This window comes from Mastomys coucha, unplaced genomic scaffold, assembly GCF_008632895.1.
Source record: "Mastomys coucha isolate ucsf_1 unplaced genomic scaffold, UCSF_Mcou_1 pScaffold21, whole genome shotgun sequence".
Taxonomy (NCBI): domain Eukaryota; kingdom Metazoa; phylum Chordata; class Mammalia; order Rodentia; family Muridae; genus Mastomys; species Mastomys coucha.
This window is the reverse complement of record NW_022196904.1, coordinates 190394587-190418073: the sequence shown is the minus strand read 5'-3', so window position 1 is coordinate 190418073 and position 23487 is coordinate 190394587. Positions and strand designations below refer to the sequence as shown.

At 48.7% G+C, this 23487-nt stretch overlaps 1 protein-coding gene and 2 long non-coding RNA genes across 9 annotated transcripts in view; 2 read left to right on the top strand and 1 right to left on the bottom strand.

The window, feature by feature from the left end:
* LOC116104056 overlaps window positions 1-6491 on the bottom strand; it is an 8340-nt gene extending 1849 nt beyond the window's left edge. The window contains exon 1 of the long non-coding RNA XR_004123692.1: window positions 6174-6491. This is a non-coding gene — a long non-coding RNA (uncharacterized LOC116104056). The remainder of the gene's footprint in view (window positions 1-6173) is intronic.
* Window positions 1-23487, top strand: part of Hspa12a (heat shock protein family A (Hsp70) member 12A) — a 147038-nt gene that overhangs the window by 83635 nt on the left and 39916 nt on the right. For 2 of the 7 annotated variants that reach the window (XM_031390846.1, XM_031390844.1), the window contains one exon: window positions 4601-4729. The exons of 4 other annotated variants lie outside the window; for them this stretch is intronic. In XM_031390846.1, coding sequence (XP_031246706.1) covers window positions 4687-4729 — 43 coding nt within the window. In that variant the 5' untranslated portion in view covers window positions 4601-4686. Of the gene's footprint in view, window positions 1-2910; window positions 3893-4600; window positions 4730-23487 lie in introns of those variants that run through there. One more of the 7 variants, XM_031390845.1, reaches the window with a different exon arrangement.
* Window positions 4771-6657, top strand: LOC116104054. Its single transcript, XR_004123690.1, has 2 exons — window positions 4771-5594; window positions 6218-6657. It is a non-coding gene; the product is annotated as an uncharacterized LOC116104054 (long non-coding RNA).

Genomic DNA, 23487 nt, shown 5'->3' with positions numbered 1-23487 from the left:
GTCGGGGAGCGGGTTGGGGGTGTCCCATGCGGAGTATTGAAGCCTTGCTTCTTACATTTATGGTAGACTGGGTCTTTTGAAGCATGGTTGCCGCTCAGATAGTGAGGGAGGGAGTGCCTGGGGATCCGGGAAAAGGATGAAACGCTCTCCCAGCCAGAGTTGTAAATCAAGGTTTTGCCGGCACAGGGGATGGGGCTGGTCAGGATTCCAGGCTTCTTCCTGTGCATCTCAAGTGGGGAAAGTTCATTGCGGGAGGCGCTGTGCGTGTCCCTGACCTACAGGGCCTTGGCTAGAGTGGATGCCCGAGCCAGTTTCCCAGAAGCTCCAAGCAAGCTGATGTGCAAGGATGACAGTAACATGCTGGGACTTAAGGCGAAATCCGGTCGGGGGTTGGGGGGAGAGCTCTGTGCTCTGCAGAGTCCCAAATCGGGGAAACTGAGGCCAGCAGCAGCTGGCTGGCTGGCATTGGCAATTGTTTTCTCTGCCCTGGTGTGGGTTGGCTACAGCCCCCTCTTCTTTTGCTCTCCTAGCCGCACCTGCCCCCTCCCCAGCCCATTGTTCCTGCGGATCTGGGAGGTGCCTCCCCAGCCTGCAAGTACTGCAGTGGCTGAGGAGTGCAGGGTGGGGGCTGGGAGCTCACCGGAGGGGAGAGGCACAACCCCAGCCCAGGCGGTGCGGTGCAACTCAAACAGGCACCCTGACTGTGCCTCCTGTCCTGACCTTCCCTAGCCCGTGGACACAGGCCACGGACATCAGTTGCTGGCAGTTGCTTTGTCTGAGCATCAATAAGCAATTGGATCTACTCGTTTTTCCTCACCTTTTTTCTTTACATTGGAAAAAAAAAAACAACATTTAGAATGATGGTGAAAGGTGTCACAATTGCTTTAAGCTTGAGAGTAAGTGATCCAGTTTCCTGTCTCTCATGATGAGATAACGAGTGGGTGGTTATACCAAATGCAAGGTTGGGTATAAGATCTGTCAAGTCAGAATTGGAGGCAGGGATGTGCACCCACTCCCCAGCCCAGATATTTCTTGTGAAATCACCTTGCTGCTTCTATCCTATACACATACACACATGCGCGCGCACACACACACACGCACACACATGCACACATTCAAACATATGCACATATATACACATGCACACAGTCATGTACATATATATACATACACACATGCACACATACATACACATACACACATGTACACATATACACACAAAAATACACACATGCACACGCATGCACATTCAAACATACACACATATATACACATGCACACACATATACATACATACACATATACACCAACGAACACATACACACATACATGCACACATGCACACATGTACACATATACACACATAAATACACACATGCACACACACATGCACACACATGCACACATTCAAACATACACACATATATACACATGTACACACTCATATACATATATATGCATACACACATGCACACACATATATACATACATACACATATACATCAACAAACACATACACACATACATATACACAAACACACATACACATATACACACATACACACATATACACATGCACACATGTACACATATATACACATACATACACACATACACACACACTCATACATACACAGGCACAAACTCAAACATATATACACATATACACATATACACACATGTACACACTCATACACATATATACACATACATACACACATACACACATATACACCAACAAACACATATACATACACACAAACACATATATACATATATACACATACACAAATACATACACACAAATACACACATGCACCATACACATGCATACACACAAGCAAACCCACATACACACACACACACACAGAGCTGGGACAGATCTACACCTATCATGGGAAACATATCACTGCTCACCTGGGTTTCTCATTGGGTGATTTTAGATTCCAGGGCATCTTGGTATGGGAAACATCTGGAGCCTAGTCACCTGAAGGGCAAGTGTTCCTGGCAACTCAATCTGCTTTTCTGAGCTGCAATCTCCTTATGATTTACAGGACAAATCAGTGCTGGAGAATGGGTGTGCATCCCTGCCTCCAATTCTGACTTGACAGAGATACATACACACACACACACACACACACACACACACACAATATGGGGGATAATAATAGTTCCTAATAGGAGTAGAGTCCCATCTACTTCTAATGTTTTGCCACTGTGTGTTCTTTGCCCAGTGATGAATATGCATTATCTTATTTCTCAAGTGTCATAATAAATGTGTTATCTGCATTTCTTTTACTGATGAGAAATTTAAACCTCAAGTAAACAACCTCTCCAAGGTCACAGACTCCAAGGTCACAGATTTAGGAAGCTTTGATTAGGATGCAGGCCATCTGATTCTACCTATTCGGCCCTCACTGGTGTCATTGGTGGTTACCATACTGTTAGGGATGACAAAGTAGTTGCTTTTCAGATGATTATTTTAAGGATGGTCTTGATTCAAATGAATAGGTGGATGGATGGATAGATAGATGGATGGATGAGCAGATGGATGGATGAGCAGATGGATGGATGAACAGATGGATGGCTAGATGGATGGACGGATGGCTAGATGGATGGGCAGATGGATAGATGTATGTATGTATGCGTCTATGGGTGGATGGATGAATGGACAGAGAGGTGGATGGGTAGATGGATAGATGAGTGCATCACACAGGCACCAGGATATTGGTATTTGGGAAATATTGGTTTCTCATGTTGGGGAAGGTCTGGGGTGGGGTGAGTGGAGTTGAAATGAAACAAAAAGGGCAGAACCTGGTTGAACATAGTTGAACCTGGTTGGTGAGTAGGTGACCCTTAAGACTCAGCTTTACTGCATTAGCAAAGTTCCTTAATAGAGTATTAATTAGTTAATTCATAAGATCTGAAGGGTCACCTTTGTTGTGTGCGGTGTTAGACTGCAGAAACTGAGATGACCTTAAGTCCTTTCCCTCCCTGTGACCTGAGTTATGGTATCAGGAGCCTAGGAGGAGAGCATGGGTGGGGCACCTGGTGGTTCAAATGTGGGACAGTTCCTTTGGTATCCAGGTCAGGGCTGGATAGACAATGGAAGCCTAGGTGTTTTCTCCAGGAGTTGGCGGAGGAGTGGAGCTTTTCACCACCCCAGCAGTTAATCTTAACAAAAGTAAGTGCTGACCCATATCAAGGACTTAGAACATCATTATCTCACCTACCCCTAGCCACATGTGTTGAACAGACAACTCAGTGAGGGGACTTGTGACCAATATGCCACCATTCTGCCATAGGTGTCATGGTGCACTCTGGGAAAGGGGCTGAGTGGGGCTTATAGCCCAGGCTGCTGGAGTCAGAGGACACAGCCTTTCCTAGGTCTTGCCTGGTATGTCATAGGCCCTCAGAGCATTATGAAGTGTGTCTGTGGGACTAGACATAGAATTAATAGAGGCCTTCCCTTCCGTCTTTTAGAGGACCAAGCAAAGGTCTTGGTATCAGGGTTCTGGACTATCGGTCCACTTATGTTCCCTGCACGGTAGCCTCCATCCCTGACCTTTCTGTATCTTGTGTTTATTAAAGCCCTATTAACCCCTTTGGCTCTTGACACATGAAGTTCTCCCCTGTGATACATCCCTCTTGACAGAGAAAACTCTTACTCATCCTTTGAAACTCACTTCTCAGGAAACTTCAGAGTCACGCATGTCAGTGAAATCTGCCTGTGTTGATGTTTTCAGGTAGCACATCATGAGAGCAGACAGTGTGACAGCTTTACATGCCTGGATCCTGTTGTTCCCCAACGACCCTCTGTGGTTGGCATTATTGTTACCTCATTTCGACAGTGAGGCAGTTGAGGGCTATGAGAAGTTGGGAACTTGCCCAGGTAGCGGACGCTGGAGTTGGTTTTGAGTCAGTCATGGAGTCTGACAGCTTGTGACCTTTCTTCTCTCACTGCCTTTCTCTCTACAAGGGCATGGGCCTTATCTTTCATTCCATTGTTTTCAGTAAGGACACACAGTAGGTTCTCAGTATGACACATAGTAGGTTCTCAGTAAATATTGTATGTTGAGTGACTCTTAACAGCAAGATGTGAAGGACCACAGCAGCAGGGAACGGCATCTACATCCTGCCCACTCCAGAATGGCACTTCAGTGAACACAGATGCCCAGAAGTGGGCCAAGCTGGAGGGGAGAGGCGGGTGGGGCTCTGGGCATCTCAAAAGAGATGAGGCTTTGATTTCAACAAGGCTTTGAGTGACAGCTCAATCTTGTGGGGGCGAAGTGCTCTCTCATCATATAAATAGACCTCCTTGGTAAGGGAGAAAGCGTCTTTATGGCCGCTGTGCATAATTAGATGGCAAGAAAAATCTCAGGGGCTTTTTGATGAACCAGTAGCATGGGGCCGGGACAGCACCTGCTCCCCTGGGCACAGAGGGCATGGGCATCCCTCAGAGAGAGAGTTAGGGGAGTAGAGGAGATTCCCCAGGGAAGAGCCAGAATGCCCAACAGGGTCCGTGGCCCAGAGAGACAGGCCCTACACGCCTTCTTTGCTTCCCCAGGCTTATCTAAGCCATGATGTCTGTTTTCCCCAGATGTTCAGCCACACTGATGATGGTTTGGGAGAATTAACATCGCTTGGAATGCAGATACCAGCTAGACCTTGCTTCCTGGGTGTGTGATGGGAACACACGGTGCTTGCCTGAGTTTTTTGGAAACACACGGTACTTGCCTGAGTTTGTTGGAAACAGCCAGAGATAAGGGATGGGCAGGAAATGACTTTATCACTCTATCACTGAGGGAATTTCTTGTTGCCTTCCTGCCTCTGTCCACCAGGATTTTGGTTTCCCCAGTGCTGTGGTAGTGGATCAAGCTGTTCCTCACCCCCACACCCCCAGTCTCCCATTGGGGCTGTTTGGAGACCTGTTTGGGTCCTTTAGACCCGAGGTTCTGCCCTTTTTGAAGCCAGCCCCTTGGGAGTGGCATGGGTACTCTCCCAGGGCTCTTTCTCTACCCCTGTATACTCTGCCGTGTGAGGAGTGTGATGGCTGCTTTTGGGTTGCCCTGGGGGCTGAGGTCACAGGATGCCCTTCTGGCTGATTTTCCTGTTGGAGTCATCTAGATGCCAAGACTGTGTATTCCCAGACCTGCTACATCCAAACCTCATCTAGTATACAGCCATTTTTGCCACTGACCAGGAGGTACCACACAACTGGTGTCAACCCGGATTAGTCCTATCTTCCTTTGCTGTGATAAAAACAACTGCCTAAGACACGAGTTAAAGGGAGAAATGAATTGTTCTTCCAGCTTGCACTCATCATCTTTAGCTCTCAGTTTGTGGAGAAGCACAACATTGTAGCAGGGAGCTTGCAGCACAAAGGAGCTCACCTCATAGTAGCCAATTGGGAAGCTGAGGGGAGCAGGTTGAGGGGGGAACAGGCAGGAAGGGGTCAGGAAGAGCAATCACCCTTCTAGGGCAGGCCTTCAGCTTTCTTCCTCCAACCAGGCCCACCTTCAGCCCTGTGTCTATTAAGAAATGAATCCATTGCTTATCAGAACCTTCAGGATTCAGTCACTTCACCAAAGCTGGTAGGTAACCCAGCCTCCTCCCTGCTCCTCTACAGAAGTCTATGGAAGACATTTTGTGTCCAAGAGACCTATTCATCTAGGGTGGGGGCAGGGAGTAGCAACAGGCAGGCCTCTGCTCTCCCCATGTGTTCGGAGTCAGCATGTCTCTCTTAAGTAGCAGCTCCAAGCCCGTGTCTGTCACCATCTAATTCTGTTTTGAGGAGGGGTCTCATTGTGCAGTCCACACAAGCCTTGGATTCTTACACTGAAGCCTTCTGAATAGCCAGGGCTACAGGCACTCTCCAGTTTGGCTCTTATTCAGCCCTCACCAATAACCTATAAAGTGGGTGACTCTGCAGTGGGCGACTTTGAGGCTCAGGGAGTTCTGTCCAGGTTCTAGGGTAGCAGGACCTCTCTGGGCGATATGAAGACAGGCTCTGACTGCCGTGGATATATGGACACCCCCACCCACACAAGACTGATTTATAGCTTCTTTTAAAAGTCAACCTACTGTTTAAAAGTTTGCCTTTATTTTGGAAAGACTATATCAATTTTACAAATGAAAAATTGTATTCCTTGCTATAAACAAGAGGAACTCACAGCATGAGGCAAGGATGTCTAAAATCACGTTTCCCTTCTTGTAGATGATCCTGCCCACAGAAGGCTTTGTGCTTAGGCTGTCCACAGGGAGCCTACAGAGCTCCAGAGCGAGGCAGGACACAGCAGCAGGTGGAGACGTTCTCTTTGACGGATGGCTGTTACTGATGACACTGGTGTAATCATTTCTATTCCAACTAATGGACCTTTCGGGAAATGAGGCCTAGGACTATGTATTTGCAAAGCTTACTGTTGAGTCTTAAAATCAGGTGGAGAAAATGAGAGATGTGGCTGTGTATCTCCAGGCCTCCGATCACCAAGGCGCTGAAGCCGAGTAGGGAATAGAATCTTGTTCCAACAAGATTCTAAGGGACAGTGAGCAGAGAGGGCAGGCCTGGCTTCCCCACTGTCTGGCAAGTCCCCCAGATTCCCAAAGCCATTCCCACCTCACTTTCTTCATTTATAAAGTGAAAATACTCACACTACACTCTTCAGACTGGATGTGCCTCACTCCCTTAGCTGCTCTGAGTAAGTGCTGAGTGTGTTCCATGTTAGCTGTTGACTGCAGTGTTTATCACCCCCATCCTGTGCAGTCGGGTGGGGCAGCTGTCTGCAGGTGTGTTTTATCATCTAGGAGGCACAGAGTGCAGAAAGGCCAGCCTGAAACTTCTACAGCCAGGCAGGGGCAGACAAGGCCAGTGCAGAGCCTTGTCCAGCAGGCCCAGAACCCAGGAGGTCTCAGGCTGCTCACCCAGTTGGCCTTTCACCAAAGCTCTCAGCTTCTCATTGGATATTCTGAACAGACAGCCAGTGGGGTTCTTTGCATCCCTGGACTCTATCCAGGAGGACTGTCTAGCTTCTGACCTCAGGAGAATTCCTCCACCCAAGTGGGCTCCACCCACAGTTCTGCGCTCTAGACCTGGGTGTTTAAAGGCTGGCCTCAGCCTTGACTGGGACCTAAGAGCTGAGAAAGTCTGTTGGCACAGCAGCTGCCCCAAGACACCCATCTGGGAAACCCTGAGCTGTCCACACACTAGATCCTGTTCTTGCTGCTCTTATCTTTTGCATGTCCATGTATCTGGCTTTGCTGGGATGGTTCTAAACATAATTCCCAGATTACTAACAGCAGCTCCTTCACTTTCTAAATATCTCTGTTGGGGAGGTGAATCATCTGCTTGTATCCTCATCTTTGCCCTCTCTGGGTGTGCTGAGGCAGACAGAAGGGTTGGCTAAAATCCCACCCTTGTAGGTTCAGATGGGTTTGACCTCTAGGTTTAATATTGTTGCTTCTGGGTGATGTAAGAGGATATTTATAAAGAGCTTGGTCTAACCTGATCTACAGAGGCTGACCAACAGTAACAGTAACTTTATTGTATCACCAGGGTCCTTGGTGAGGACATGGGTTCTGGGGAACAGGATCCCTGAGTTTGAATCCATTCATGTTGTATCATTTAATGTCCTGTCATCCTGAAAAGGTACTTGCTTTCTTAAAAGCTTAACTTTTTCATCTGCAAAATGCGGGTTATAGGGGTTGGAGCTCAGAGGTTAAGAGGATATGCTACTCTTCCAGAGGACCCAAGTTTGATTCGCAGAGTCCACATGGGGTGGCTCACAACTACCTGTAATTCAGCTCCAGAGTATCTGACACCATCTTCTGCATCTGCATGCATGTGCACAAACCCACACAGAGACACACACGTACACATCAATCAATAATAAAATAAATATTTTTTAAAATGTGGATTATAATAGTGTCTTTTTTGTAGGTTTCTGTGGGTACTGAGTTTATTCAAGAAAAGCACACAGAACAAGTCTGATCATGAAATGGGCACAGGTTTGGTGTTGACAGTTGCATTATTGACCCCCTGCTAGTGTTATTACGAATGAACCTCTAAGATAGGCTCTTGTAGGCAGGGGAAACCAAGGCATCAGAAAAAGGACTACAAATGTAATAATCTAAAACAGCCCAATTTCATTTATCATTATTTCTTCTTGTTGTTTTTGAGACAGGGTCTTTTTTAGCCCAGGCTGCCACAGACTCACTGTATAGTTCAGGTTGGTCTTAGCTCTTTATCCTCCTGCCTTCACCTTACAAATGCTGAGGTTACTAGCATGTGCCAGCACCCCTGGCTCATGTGGTGCTAGACACTGAAACCAGGCCCTTATGCATGTGAGGCAAAACTCTACCAGCTGAGCTGTATCGTATCCCAACATCCCAGATGTATTATCTTAGATTCCTGGGCAGCAGACATGAGTCCTAAGTTGTTGTTCCAAGAGCCATATATCCATAGGCTCTGGGAATTAGGACTTGATACACTGAGTGGTTGGGCTCTTACTTTGTCTGCCTTAGCCAGACCTTAGAGCTCTGCATGGATTGGGAATTGTTAGCTAGAAGGTCTTCTGTCTCCCTTGAGCTCTGTTGGCTGGAGAAAGTTCCTTGTTGGTGTCTTACCTTTGGTTTGACTCAATCATGGGAGGTTCCTCAGAGACAGTGCCATCTTCAGGCTGAGTCAGCCCCCTTTCAGAGGCCCATGCTAAATAAAGATCTAAACAAAGATTTATGGACTCCCAGATAGGGAAATCTATCAAAGTATCAAGGAGCTAGTGAAACATCTACAAAGATGTCTCAATAGATTTGCTCAGACAGTCTCTAATGAGTTAAAGCAACTGTGTCTGTTTTACTGGCCATGTTGTGGGCAGGTGCCTTGGGGTGGAGGGGGTCTTGCCTGTGCTCATTCACGGCTGTTCCACACTGGACAGTGAGAGAGTGTGGGGGCAGTGCCGGCTCTGAGCCAGGCTCTTCTCTTCTAGGAGGCCAGCTCAGGCTTCTAATGTGATGGTCCCATGGCAGAGATAGAACAAGAGGATGCTACAAGCTTCCCTAGGCCTTCCTTAGGAGCAGACAATCATCTGCTGTGTTTCTGGCGCATAGTGCAGGTTACAAAGTTAGATCAGACAAGATACTAGGGGGTGCAATGGAGGGAGATTTTTGCAAAGAATGTGTGAGGTTTCCTCTAACAGCGTCAGCTGGATTGAAATGTTGAAAGTCCAACCTTTAAAACACTTCATATGTCGCAAGAGCCTGCAGGCCAGAGCCCCTCCCTTGGCAAGTATGGAGTGCAGTGCAGCAGTCTGAGGCTTGGGAGTGTCTGCTGCAGTCTGCGTCTCTGTGATGAACAGAGGATGGTGTCGGTGTCCAGGAGAGTCATGCCGGCTTATCTGTGGTTTCCCTGTTGTGCCTGTGTTTTGATAGGTCAGGATAAGCTTCCTTATGAGTAAGGAGAAGTAGATGAGAAACTAAAAGAGAAAGTGGGAAGTTTTATGGATGCACCTGACTTGGTGCACATCCTCGCTGTTTTAGAAACTTCCACCCCATTCCAACAGAAGTTATGAAGGCTCTGAAGGAGCCATGAAGACATTATCCCTGTGAGAAAATAGTGGGGAGTCTTAAACAATTGTTTTGTGCTGGTTTAATTTGTTCTCCTGCAGTTTCATATATGATTACTCTCACCCCTGCCTTCTCTCTCCTCCCAACAGATCCCTTTCCACATCACCTTCTTTTTGTGTTTTTGTTACCAATCCACTGATGGTCCATGTAACAAACTATCCTTTGGAGACTTATAGGTCACCATCTGGCACAGAGTTTAAGACAATGTCTTCACCTCCCCCAGAATCTATTGGTAGCCAGCAGTTAAGCCAGGTGGGTGTTTAACAAGACCAAGAATGAAAATGCTCACCTACTCAGCAAGGGCCCAGGTTTCTCCCTCTGCAGGGAGCTGGGAAAGCTAATTTAACCACACCAGCTCTGAATGGCTGCTGGGGGAGACTCTGGTAACAAGGTTCCAAAGGTGTTGAGCAAAGTGTTCCAGCTCTGCTTCTGCTTCCCTCGTAAATCCTGTGATTTTTTTTTTAAGGGTATGTTTTTGCAGAATGTAAAGGCTTCTAGGAAAGTGTATAATATCATATTAGAAACGTTTGTATTCACATGGGGATCCAGGTCTATTTAAAAGTATTTTCTCTAACAGGGTGGAGCCTTCTGCCTGGTTCCTTCTTGCTTCATTTCTGTGTATACATACTCTGGAGACTGCTTCCTGGGAGTTTCCAGACGGGACGGCTTAGATAGTTCTGACTGCAGGGTTCTGATTTTCATAGCTGAAACAGAAGGTCCAGGAGGGTAGTGTCAGGTCACCATTTTGCCTTTTAAGACAGTGGCCGCTTAACCTCTCTCCTCTAACAGGTTGTGAATTCTCTGGGGGGAGAGGGGCTCCTGCTTCATCAGCCCCTGCTCTCTGCCCAGCCCTAGGGCTCCGTTAGGGCTGTGGACTTTGCCAGCTTCCTTTATTGCCTAGGAACTGGCAAACAATTCCATCCTTATGGTCTTCTAGTTTGTGTACCCTATCCTCCAGGGTCTTGCTGGCTCCTCTGTAATGAAGAAGGCAGAACAGTAGTTCTTGTCCCCAGACACTTGGTTCTCTCCAGGACGCTGGGTGTGGGCGTCTGAGCTGCGGTCTGACCCTGTGGCCTCCTGCTCGCCTCTCTGCTTCACTGCTCTGAAAGCTGTTTTCCACTGGCCATTTCCTTTCTTTTCCTTCTCTTCGTGGGCTGGTTTGGAAATGTCATAAATGTAAGGAGTCCTGGTCTCCAGCAAAGATGGGCGTGACTGTCAGAAAGCAGAGCTTGTTAGAGTGCCAGAGACCCAGATTATCCCACTTCTGGGTTGGGTCTGTCCTCTAATTTTTCCAGGTGAGCAGATTCTGAGCTCAGGATAGGAACAGACCACTTAGGACTTACCCTAAGATAAGACCCTGAAGAGCTGGGATAAGAGCCCATTCTGCTGACCACCTCTCCCGACCTTCACCCAGAGGCACAGGGAACCTCAGAACAACACCCCATGGAAGACACAGAACCTACATGGTTGCCACTAATAAATTAATGGCTAGTCTCTCCCTGCAGAGGTTACATTTCAAACAGTGTTCAAAGAAAAAGCTTGATTCTGAGACATGAAGTGTGAACCAAATTGCCATGACCACGAATCCTTAAGGTGGGAGCCCTGGGTGTTGTCTCTCACCTGGCCACAGTGGCTGCAGATCTTTTTGCCTGGTTGGCAGAATATCTTTGGTAAAAGGCCACTCACCAGTACATTAGACAAAAATCTCTTTTGCCTGAGGAAGCAAAAGAGGTGACTTTAAGGTAGAGATCCTGGAGTGGCGACCAGTACCAGGCCAGTGTGAGGACAGGTGTGTCTGTGTGAGGAGCCTGGCAGTTCTTTCCCTACCTCTACTGTCCCGCTTGACACCTGGCCTTCTTCCATGCAGGCCCACTGTGTGTAGTTTGTGGTAGCCATTATGGCTACCAAAGAGCCCATGTTGATGTGACAGTATTTGGTTACGCAAAGGATATTTTTTTCCATTATTCTGTCTGCCGTTTGTTCCGTCTGTCTTCCCCAGTCCAGATTTCCACCTCTTACAAAGTGATGCGTACATTCAGACACCCTGGAACAGTCACACCTGAGTGGAGGATAAAGTCAGCTGCCAGGAGCAGAGTCAGTGGGCGCATCTTCTGATGGCTAGAGGTTTTGCCAACATGGTTCCAGCTTAGATACCTGAGTCATCTAATGCAGGACAGAGCGCCGAGCTGAGGCTTGCACACACACACATACAGGATGATTGTGCATTCTGTCAGAGATATCCTTTCATTCTTTCTCGGAGAAAACAATTTTTCAAGTACTTCATGCTGCACAGGGTGAGGGACCACTGGTTCCTTCCAGTGAGAATGCAGGGCGAGCAACCTATGGCTGACTTTTCTGATGCATGCTGGGCCCTGGTCTGTGTACATGGAACTGGCCAGTGGACCCATCTGAGGGGACTATAGACATCGGGTCCAGCTGTGGGCTCCCTGTTAGAGCTCAGCAGAAGGGACACCATGCTCATCAAACGCTGCTGCATCTCGCCAGTTTGTTTAAAATCAGCGACCGACTTGAGGACCCTCTGTGGGGGGCTTGAGCAGTTATCTGTGGGAGGCATGTTGAGGATGTATCCTTGGCAGAGCTTACAAAGGCTCGCACAGCAGGACACTGGAGCAGATCCTGGGAACAAGGCTGTCCCAAGGAGCCTGGTCACACCCAGGTGCACACTGTTTCCTTAAACTCCCTCTTATCCCTCAGAAAATGCTGAGAGAACTCAGGAGTTGGAGGGAGTCATGCTTGCCCAAGCCAGGAAAGCCAGGTGTGCCCCCAGTACTGCATGGATGACCTGGGAAAGGCTCTTCTCTATAGCCTTGGACTTTCCTGTCTCAAACTGAGCAAGACGTTTTGAAGATATTAAGACACAAGACCTATTTCTTCCTCGGGCTTTGCCTCTGGTAGTCTTGACTAGGGCAACTCGATGGGCAGAATTAGAAAGCAGAGTCCTCCAGAATCATGGCATCCTTGAGGATGGGATGGGAGGATCCCCATCTTGGTGAATAATAAAATAGAGGGAGCTTTGGAGTCAGGGTTTGTTTTGAATCTCAGTATTGCTGCTTGCTGGCTAAGGCACATCGGCTGGTCTCTCTGGGCCTCACTTAAATGTAGAAGTACCTGGCACTATTCCGTAGCTTCTGTGGGTGTTTGTGGGTAGGGCGAGGCAGGCGTGATAGTAAGAAGTCCTGTTGAGTTCTGGCTCCCATACTTGCTGGTCACCTGTCCTTGGCCCAAGCAAATTGCTCAACCTCTCTGAACCTTATGATGTCACCTGAAAATTAGTTCTGACACTTCCTGGTTGGTTCTGAGAGCTGAGGAAGTCGAGTGCATGAAGAACGTGCTCTGAACACAATCCTGAGTGTTCAGTATCAGGTCTCCTCTTTGCTATTTGAAGCACACTGGGAACTGCTAGCAGGGGGGCATGTGCTGGGTAAGCAGGCGGAGTTCCCTGCTGGGGTGGTTCCTTGAAACTTTGGCTTATTGAGGTGTAAGTCATGTGAGGTGAAAGCTTTCCAGGTATTCCGTTCCGTGGATTTTGACAAAGATAATATAGTTATGTAACCACAATTACATCAATGTGTAGATAATCCCAGCCTCGGAGAATTTCATCATTGGAAGAGTTACAAACAGGATCCCTCTGGTTTGTAGAAGACCCTACCTCAGATGGTAGGGAATCCCAAGGACTGAGCCATGCCTTGTCAGGCAGGGAGCCTCAGTGGTCCATTGAACAGGATGTAAGTTCCCTGCCTGGGCTCTCAGGCTCTTTCTGCTGGGAATTGTGGAGACTTTCTTTTGTGCTTCCTAGCCTGCTCCTCATTAGCTCTGGAGCAGGGAGGCACAGAGCCTGCCAGGAATCCTTGGTCAGGCCCTAGACTGGACAGTGCTGCCCAGATAGAGCCTGAGAATCCATGGAGCTGAGAGTGGAGACACGGTGGAGAACTCTGAAGTATTCAGAAAGCCAGGACAGGTTAGGCCTGGTCCAAACCGATGCCCTGTGACCTCACATACTGACTTTGTCCCCTGCGTGGGACATGAGGAGATGAACCCTACTGAGGCAGGTCTTCAGCTCACTGTAGGACACGGTAGAACACTGGCCTCCCTTTTGCTTTCTGTTCATAAAGCAAGAGCTTTGTTCTGAGAAGTTGACTGCCTGGCTCGATAAAAAAACAATCAGGTGGCCCCAGGAAGGCATGGCTTAAGGATTAGGGATAGGTGTCAATACTGTCTCTGCATTTGGGGTATCTGTCAGTTACTCAGAGCCGATTCAGCACTACCTTCCTTTAAATCAGTTGGACAGCATTCCTCTTTTCAAAGTCAGACCCAATCTGCAGAAGCCCATAGTCAACTCGGTGAAGGCAAGTAGACTTGAACCATCCACACCGGTAAGGAGATGGCCATCTGTAATGCTATATGGATAAGAGTTGCAGCCTCCTCTGGCTCAGATGATAGAATGAGGCCATCTTGGAGTGCCATTTCTCAGTGCCAGCCTGTGGGCCAGGCAGCAAGAGGGTAAAGGAGACCACAGTGGTTTGTGAGGAGGCACCCAGGTAGTTTCACAAAGCTACGGTTATTCCATTTCAAAATGGGTTTCTGGTAACAGTCAGCTGGCTTTATGGTTAGTGTAACAAAACTCCTAACAAAAGCCATGCAGGAGGGTTTATTTTGGCTCACAAAGGGTACTGTCTGTCACAGCAGGAAAGACAATGAGGGAGGAGTGTGAGGCGCTTGTCCTGCCTTCAGATGAAGGGTTTGTGAGGGGAGCCCAGAGACACAGAGAGCAATGGCTGCTGCCTGCCAGGTCTTTCTCCTTTTATTCATTAGGGGGCTCCCATGTTAAACATCTCTAGTAATGCCCTCCCAGACATAACCAGAGGTTTGTCCTTTACGTAGTTCTGAACCCAGTCAAGTTGACAGTCATGGTTAACTGTCACAGATAGTATGCTCTTATGGTAGATTGTTACTCGAATAGCCCATAATAAGTTTAGGCACACACATCCTGGTACACTCTGCTCTTACCCAGCGGCTTCAGGGCTCAGTCATGTGAATTGTTTTAGCCAGATGGACGTCAGCAAACACGAAGACAGTGGAGGCTTGGCACAAGCCACCTTAGCTTCCTATCACTGTAGTAAACTACTTGAGAGAATTAACTTATAAAGAGAAAAGGTAGGCTTGGGTTCATGGCCCTCTAAAGATTTTCAGCTTTAGATTGGGTGCACCTGCTTCTAGGCCTGTGGGGTGCTGGATAGTGAGCAGGCTGCTTACCTTGTGGGTGGGGCAGACATAGAGACACACCAGGGTTCTGGAGTCCTATTGCTCAAGGGCTTGGTCCTGGTCACTGATACGAGTGACACACCTCAACTCTCTTTTCATTCTGGGGACCAAACCTTTAGCATATAACCAGCGCCATTAGCTGAGCAGTGCCAGTGTGTTGGGGTTCCACCCTCTTTCTATGCTACTCAGGACATGTAAGCTGCCAGGCTGGAAGTTCCACACAGGGGGTGACTAGAGACTTGACCAATAGCCCAGCTGTATCAGGCACAAGTAAGGCTGCCGTGGGCCATGTAGTAACCATCACGCCTTCAGGTGAAGGGTTTGTGAGGGGAGCCCAGATAAGAAATGACCATTGTGGAATTCTTTACAAATAGTGGTTATTTTAAACCAGTGAAAAAATGTTTTTTTTTTTTTTTTTTTTTTTTTTTTTTTTTGCAATAGCAGAATAAAAACAAGGCTTATTGAAAACACACCCTGGGGTTTGAGAGCTGGCTCAGCAGTTAAGAGCACTGGCTGCTCTTCAAGTAGACCTGGGTTCGATTCCCAGCACCCACACAGCATATCACAACCATCTGTGATTCCATTTTCAGGCCATCTGACCTCTGCAAGGCACCTGACATGCTCATGGTTCACAGACATTCAGGCAAAACACCCACACACATAAAAATACAGATAAGTTAAATTGTAACAAATGTCTCAATGTCTACTTTTGACAAATAATGGAGCGACACTTTTTCAGAGTCACAGTTTATTTTTAAAGAATTATTTATTTTACTTATATGATCTGACTGCAGCATAACATAGCCGTGGGTACCCCACGGAGAGCTGGAAGGAATGTGTCCTCTAAAGCACAGAACTGCGGCCACCAACAGGGAGGCCCTGTTCCCAGGGTGCCATCCAGTCCTCGTGGTCTCCGTTTTCAGTGCTTGGAGCCCATGAGTTTGAGGGTTGTTTCTAAGGCATGGCTTTGGAGGATAGATTTAGACAATGGGACTTTGGGAAGCAACCCTTTGGGGCATCATCCTAAAGTGGATGGGGATGGGGGAGGGGAGTGTTGATTGGTGACATAGAAGACTCAGAAAAGCCCTTAATCCTGCTGCTGTGTGTGAGGTACTGCCAGGCCTGTTCAGGGAGAGGTGTGTGTGTGTGTGTGCGCGCGCATGTGTGGAGGTTTGTGGAAGAGAGGGAGCCACAGAATTAGAAGGTTCTAAGGAGGGAAAAAGGCTGAAATTCACATAAAGGGACAGAGATGGTAGAACCCACAGGATCTGGCTGGTTATGGACACAGGCTGTCCCAGCGCTGCACACCTCAGGCTTCAGTGGGCATCCACTGAGACCTCCAAGAGCTGTGTGCTGGGAGCTGAGCCTGTAGTGCTTACACATGACAGCAGCCCACACACAGGGTGGGATTCAGGGGAGGGACATAAAAATGTCAGAGCTCACCTCATTCTGTGTGGCTTATTTTTAACATAAAATTTTGTGCATTGAATGAGGTTCAGTCACAAACTGCTGAGTAGCCTGATGAAGCCAGAGACTTAGAGAACCTTGAGGGCAGGTGTCTCCATTGAGCACACTTGACCTCACCCACTTGGTGGTCTCCACTCTTCACAGCCCCCCCCACACCACTCAAATATATAAAATACAATAAATACTTTTTTAAACGATTTTTCTCCAGAATCCTGAGGTGAGGGGCAGGAGAGAAGGCAAACCCACACTCTAAAGAAAATCTCAGTCCTTAGCTTAGAATAAGCAGCCGAACATAAACACAGCCCCAAACACTGTGTCTGTGCACTGTGATGGCCACTTGCTATCCCTTGACTCACAGAAGTATCACAGCATATCTCCCCTTGTCCCAGGAGGGCTTGCTGGCTCCTTCAAGGGACAATTTCTAAATTGGACTCCATGTGCTTACACTCCTAGTGCTCCTCCCCAGTGGGGAGCTCTTGGAGCTCATAGCCTGGTGGGACTCTGAGGTCATTCCACGTATACCCCACCTTTCCAGGTCCAGATAGTCCTGCACTTGGCAACTGAGCTCTGAACTTAGCACTCAGGCTGGGGGCCGAGATTCAGGTGGGAAAGCTGGAGGCTAGACCAAAGCAGAGTGTCCCGTTACCCTCTGGGGTCTCCATCTCGCCTCTGAGAAGCCTCACTTAAGCTAGAGTGCATTTGAGTAGTCTGAGGTTGAGGTCAGAAGTTACACCCATAAAGTATAACAACTAGGACCTTGGGAGGAGGGGACTGATGAGGGCAAGGACACTCCCATATGTTCAGACAGGGTCCCTGACCTGGACTTTCTCTGGGAACCACTGACTCCTGAGTCAAGCCACTGCTCTGACCTGCTGTGAGGTCAGCAGGTCCTAAACCTCTGAGTTTCTCTTTCCTCACTTAGAGGATGGAGCTGAGAAGGAAGCCGGCACCAGAATGTCTCAGGGGAGATCTGCTGGGAAGAATCCATCTTCAGGGCTTGGAAGCCAGGTAGTTGCTGGAAGCTAATGGAGGGTGAGGGCCCTGGGGCAAGAAACAAGACGTAAAGTGCACTCAAGACAAGCACTGTGGCCAGAAGCAGTTGGGGTCTGCAGGCTCCAGTCCTCGGGGGTGGGGGGGCATCCGGGTAGGCAGGCAGAGGAGAGGTAGGAGCAAGCATCACACTTTGTCTAATGTCTCCTGGACAGGGTCAGGGTATGAAGCTAGGCAGCATTGGTTCAGATGGCTGGAGCTTCCCTGACCTGTGTGGAAAGTCATCAAAAGGAGGGAGCCCTGCCCAGAACTGCCCTCCAGGTTAGCATTCACAATCCACTGGTATAGGTGGCAGCTTTATTATCTTCTTACATTCCAAATGGACTAAGCCAGTATCTCCCGGGAACATACCCCGATTATTGCCTGGCATGACAGAGGAGCCAGGCAGGCATGGGTAGGGGAAGGGAGGTGATATTCTTGGATTACCTGGGTACACCAATGTGATCTCAAGGGCCATCATGAGGCAAGGAGACAGATGGTATAATCAGACATGACATTTTGAAGATGCAGCATTGCTGCCTGCAAAGTTGGAGGGGAGATGAGCCAAGGGATGCAGATGTCCTTGGGAGTCTGAAAAATGCAGAAGATGGATTCTTCCCTGGAGCCTCCATAAGGAATCAGCCCTGCCCTCTTACACCCTGAATGTGGCCATTAGACCCATTTCAGATGCCTGACCTGTAGAAGAATGAGAATGAAGTCATTTTTGTGTTAAGCCACTAAATGCTAATAAGTTGTTACCATGGCAACAAGAAGCGACATGTTCCAAGCACCACTTCAGGCAGAATAGAGGATGGTTTTTGTTTGATTGGTTTTTGGGGGGTTGTTTGTTTGTTTGTTTGTTTGGTGTGTGTGGGTGTGTGTGTGTACAGTCCAGGCTGGCCTTGGACTTGCTGTATAACTGAGGATAACCTTGAACTCCTCATCTTTCTGTCTCTGCCTCTTAAGTGTTATTATAAGCATGTACCACCACTTTCAGTTTATGCACCTGGAGTCCAGGGCTATGTGCATGCTAGACCAGCATCATTCTGTTCCTGAGCTACCTCACTAGCTCTTATAATCACAGCACTCCACAAAGTTCCCTGCGCCCCTTCTCAGTGCCTGTCGACTCCCTAGCCCAGCCTGCCTGTTCTGAACTTTTCATAAGGGAACCATTTAGTGTGTGCTCCCTGGTCAGTGTGTGCCCCCTGGTCAGTGTGTGCTCCCCCCCCGTCAGTGTGTGCCCCCTGGTCAGTGCATCCTCCCTGGTCAGTGTGTGCTCCCTGGTCAGTATGTGCTCCCTGGTCAGTGTGTGCTCCCTGGTCAGTGATGCTTCCTGGTCAGTGTGTGTCCCCTGGTCAGTGTGTGCTCCCTGGTCAGTGTGTGCCCCCTGGTCAGTGTGTGCCCCCTGGTCAGTGCGTGCTCCCTGGTCAGTGTGTGCTCCTTGCCCAAGGCCTCTTGCTCTGCAGCAATCGTGAGGCTCATTCCTGCTTTGGTGTCCCAGTTGCTGGGTTTAATTACAACAGAGTGGTAGCTCTTCGTGGTTAAGCCTTACTTCACTTATCTGTTCTCCTTGGAACTGTGTTTGACTTCTGTGAGAACCACAACCAAACAAACGCTGCTGCGAACATTCTGGAAGAAATCTCATGTTAGACACGGATCCTCATGTCTCATGGGTAAAGGCCTGAGAGTGGACTTCCTGGGTCATAGGTTTGGCTTACATTCAACTATGCAGCGATTTCAGCACATGAGCAGGGCATGGCTGGCATGGGAACTGGGTGTCAGTGGCTGCCCTGCTTGCCTATAGTGATTTTGGGGTACACGTGGGATCGGTGCCTTGTCTGGACCAGGGTAGAAGTTTTCAAGACTGACTTGGAGACTGTCAGTGGCGTATGTACTTTGTGTGGCCAGGTGGCAGGTGGTGCCCGTGTTCATGAACACTCTTTATGAGTTCTGGACTTTGTTATGGGTCTTCCCCGAGTGTGACAGTTGCTAGCTCTGTTTGTAGTTGTAGAATCTGAGGCCTGGGTAAAGTCCTGTCTTTGGCAGAAATGCTGAAGGAAGAACTTGATATCCCTGAGTCCAGCTAACTCTGAAGTCTCAGTCCCATCCCCCACCCTGGAGGAGTGGCTGGAGATCACCCAGAAGGGTCAGTTCCTCCCACAATAAAGAGCTGCAGACAGTGCAGGGGACAGCAGATGGCTTCCCAGAGGGCAATGAGCACAGCCCAGCTGATGGAGAGGGTTGTATAAGTGATGAGGAGAGGGGAGTAGTGAGAGCCTAATTAAGGCATCTGATTGGTTAAGTAGTTGAATCATATGCAAAGGGCAATAGAGAGCTTCAGCAGGTACTAGAGGTGGGGGTCATGGTTAAGATGGGACCCAAGGGGTGCCACCCGGAGGCAGAACGTGTTTGTGTGCGTGTTTGTGTGCGTGTTTGTGTGCATGTTTGTGTGCATGTGTGTGTGTGTGTGTGCGTGTGTGCGTGTGTGTGCGCACGCGCGTGTGTGTGCGTGTTTGTGTGCGTGTGTGTGTGTGTGTGTGTGTGTGTGTGTGTGTGTGTGTGTGGTAGTGGTGGAGTGCTCGAGGAAGTTCATACCACTTTGTTTTTTTCATGGTGTCCCCTCTGCCATGGTTCCTGCTGCATCTTCCTCACTCATCACAAGTCCCCTTCTAGTCAGCAGACTAGAAGGAGCCTCTCTGCGGCTCCTTCCCACTGGTATGAGTCTGTCCTCCCCACGAAGCCTTTCCTTTACCCAGCTTCTGCTTCGCTTGTCCTTGTTTTGAGCTGAAGTAACAAGCTCAGTTCTGAGGGCGCTCAGTCAGCCAGCTCATATGGCTGCGTGTTCTCTGTCTACACGATGGCAGCCTGGAGGGGTAGGCAGAAGAGGGCTGGGGCAGACACATGGGCTGGGCTGATGTTTACTAAGGCCCTGGTTGGTCCTGCTGATTTCCTGGGCAGAGAATGCTGAAGCCATTGCCCAGCTGCCAGCTGCCTACTTCCCCAGTGGCATGCCTTGCTTTGGGATCTTCCTTGTTTGTTAACCCAGAGCATTCTCAGGCCACACCATCCAGGACCCTCTCGTAGTGAATGGGAAGTAAAGGCTTGGGTAGTGTCCCTGGGACCAGCCCTGTATTTCCTCATCTGAGGGTCAACACAGGACTCAGACATTCCGGGTTCAGTGGGTGTGCTGTGGGAGTTAGGCTGGTCGTTGCGTGGCTGTGGCAGGGTGGGGATGCATGGCACATTCCACTCTGTAGAGGAGAGATGGTGCAGGTTAATTGAGTTCCACACGGGCTGTTAAAGATAACAACAGGGTGTGAGGCTGTCTTTGCAGGCTACCCTAAGGCTGACTGAAGCCAGAGATCTGTGTCCTTGGAGGAATACGCCTGTGGATGACAAGAACAGGACCGAAGGGGCAAGTGAACCGCCTCGGGTGCCCAATATTTCCTCCCTAAGCCCAGATAGGGCTATTGGCCATCCATGCATGGTGGTCACAGTACAAAGGCTCATTTCCTGGGCCCAAGCATTTCTGGACTGGGTATGAGACTGGAACAAAGGGTCCTAGGAGGCCGCTTTATCTTAAGTCTTTTCATGCTCACGTTAACACATGCCCCTGAAAATTATTACACTTTCTATTGCCTGGCTTTGCTGTGTTCCAGAACTGCTCCCCCACCTCAGCTCTATAAAGAATTCAGGGGGATTCAATTTGCACTTTTGCCTAAGCTTGTGTTCCGGTGGAGGTTGGGGTAGATGGGATAAGAAGCTTGGGATTTGCCACTACTCTGTGAAGACACCCTAGAGTTAAACCCCTTCCTTAGAAAGCAGCTTCGGGAACCCTTACCTTTCCTGATAAAAGACTGAACAGATCCAGTCCAGAGATGAGGGAGTGTTGGGGAGTGCTTCTGAGTTAAATACGTTTTTATCAGCTCCACCAGAAGGAAGCTCCTCTTGAGATTTTGCCATTCACGCTTTCCATTAGTGAAGCCCAGTGTTAATCAGTAACTCGACCCAGCTGAAGAATCCTGTCCTTGTTGACATGCAAGTTCACCACTCAAGATTTCAGTATTAAAAATACTGAGAAGTCAGGTGCCTTGCTGCATGGTAGGTAGCCAGTCAGTCTCATAAAAGCACAGAAGAATTATGGGCTTTGAGTTTAAAGGATCTTAAGTCATCAGAAAAAAACTTTTCTTCTTTCTTCTTGAAAGCCTCCAAGGCTGTCCCTGTGTGTTACCCGTGGTGCAAGAGCTGTGCTGAATGGAGTGTTGAGTCCTGGAGGTGTCGCTGCAGTTTGTACACCAGCCACCAGACTCTTCCCAAGGCTGTGCTAGGCAGTTGGCCTGCCTTGTTCTCAGGGCTCTCTCGCACCTCTGAGCATTTTCCTGTTTTTACTTTTACCTTCTGTGAGCAAAAGCTTTGTCCATGAAAATAGTCACACAGAATTTGTTTAGTTTCTTTGAGACAGGGTCTTATGGTATAGCTCAGGCTAGTCCTGAACTCACTATGTAGTCCAGGCTAGCTTCCCATGTTGATTGTCCTGCCTCAGCCTTCCAAGTGCTGAGATTACAAATATGAGCCACCATGGCCAGCAACACTGTATCAGTCAGCCAGCCTCAGAATCTTAGTGTTTATTCCACAGCAATATGAAAATGATTGTCTGCAAGGGAGGGGAAGGTGGGAGGGTGGCCACGCCTCAGCCCTTTAGCAGGCGGCTGCGGCTGGACCAGCATGCTGGGCTAGAGTGTCTAAGGAAAAGGCTAGAATGGGCCTGTGCTGGCACTACCTGCTCTGTGACTGTATCCTTATCCTGCCACATCCTAGCATCTAAGAGAAGCTGTAGCCCATAGGTTCCTGGCATGGGATAGCACTTGTCTGTGCTTGGGAGATGCCCTTCAAAGTCAACTAACCAGTTATGCATCTGTCGTGGGACATCTCTTCTACTAAGGAACTCTGCAGAGGATTGTGTCATGTGCTCACAGCTCTGCCTTCACAGGCACCTGTATAATGTTGGAGGGTGTGTCCAGGTTCTCCAGCTTGGGGTACATGCCTGGCTGGAAAACAGCCCTTTCCTGGACATAAAACAACACTTTCTTACTAGAGAGTTCAGCTAGAGAAAGGTAAACCCAGACATTCTATCTGCCTGCTCTTCCTTCCTGTTCCCCTGTCCCTCCCGAGGAAACATGGGCAGGGACCTGTTCCTGTTCAGTGAGCCCAGCCGACTGGGTGATAGAAGCATGTTCTTCAGATTCACAGCAGTTCCAGAAGCTGTGCAGTGGCCTCCGAAGGCCGCACCCTCCCAGGCCTGTTTACCGATAACTTGGAGGGGTCTATTTCAGGTAGAAAAGAGTGCCACATTGGCCTTATTTTTCAGATGGGAAATCTTTCTTGCAAGAATCAAGAAGGCTGCTCAAGGCTGTGTGGCCTTCCATATTCCTCTGTGGCTAGTCTGGAAGTGCCCTGGTGAGCTGAGAGGCTAAGTGGGAAGCGGGGCCCAGACAGTCTGTCAGCCTTGGCAGCCCTGACCCTTACAGTTCCTGTCACTATAAGTTTCCTGTACATTCCATTTGCTGAGTTTCTGTCTGGTATGGATTTTCAGCTTTGATGAACAAACTCACAGAATCTAAATGCAGGGGCATACACATTTACTGACCTTGTATGCTGGGGCACTCTTGTCTCTTCCACGGTGTAACCATGGACCAGTATGATGATGGTGGCGGAAACCGTGGAGGAGTGGCTTCTGACTGGCTTGTTCCCCATGGCTTGCTCAACTGACTTTCTAATGATTCAGGACCACCTGCGAGGGATGGTGTACCACCCACGGTGGCTGCGCTCTCCCATAGCAATAATTAACTAAGAAAATGCCCTACAGTCCAATCTGACCGAGGCAACTCCTCAGTTAGGGTTTCCTCCTCCCAGGTGACCCAAGTCTGTGTCAAGGTGACAAAAAACCAAGGCCAGCCAGGGCAACAAAGTTAACCTCAGGCGTCTGATCCTTTGCATCTACAAACCAAGTGCTAACAGTGTGCCGTTCCACTGGCTGAGCCACACCCCTCCCATATTATTTGGACCCAATTCCTAGTCAAATCTGTGAAT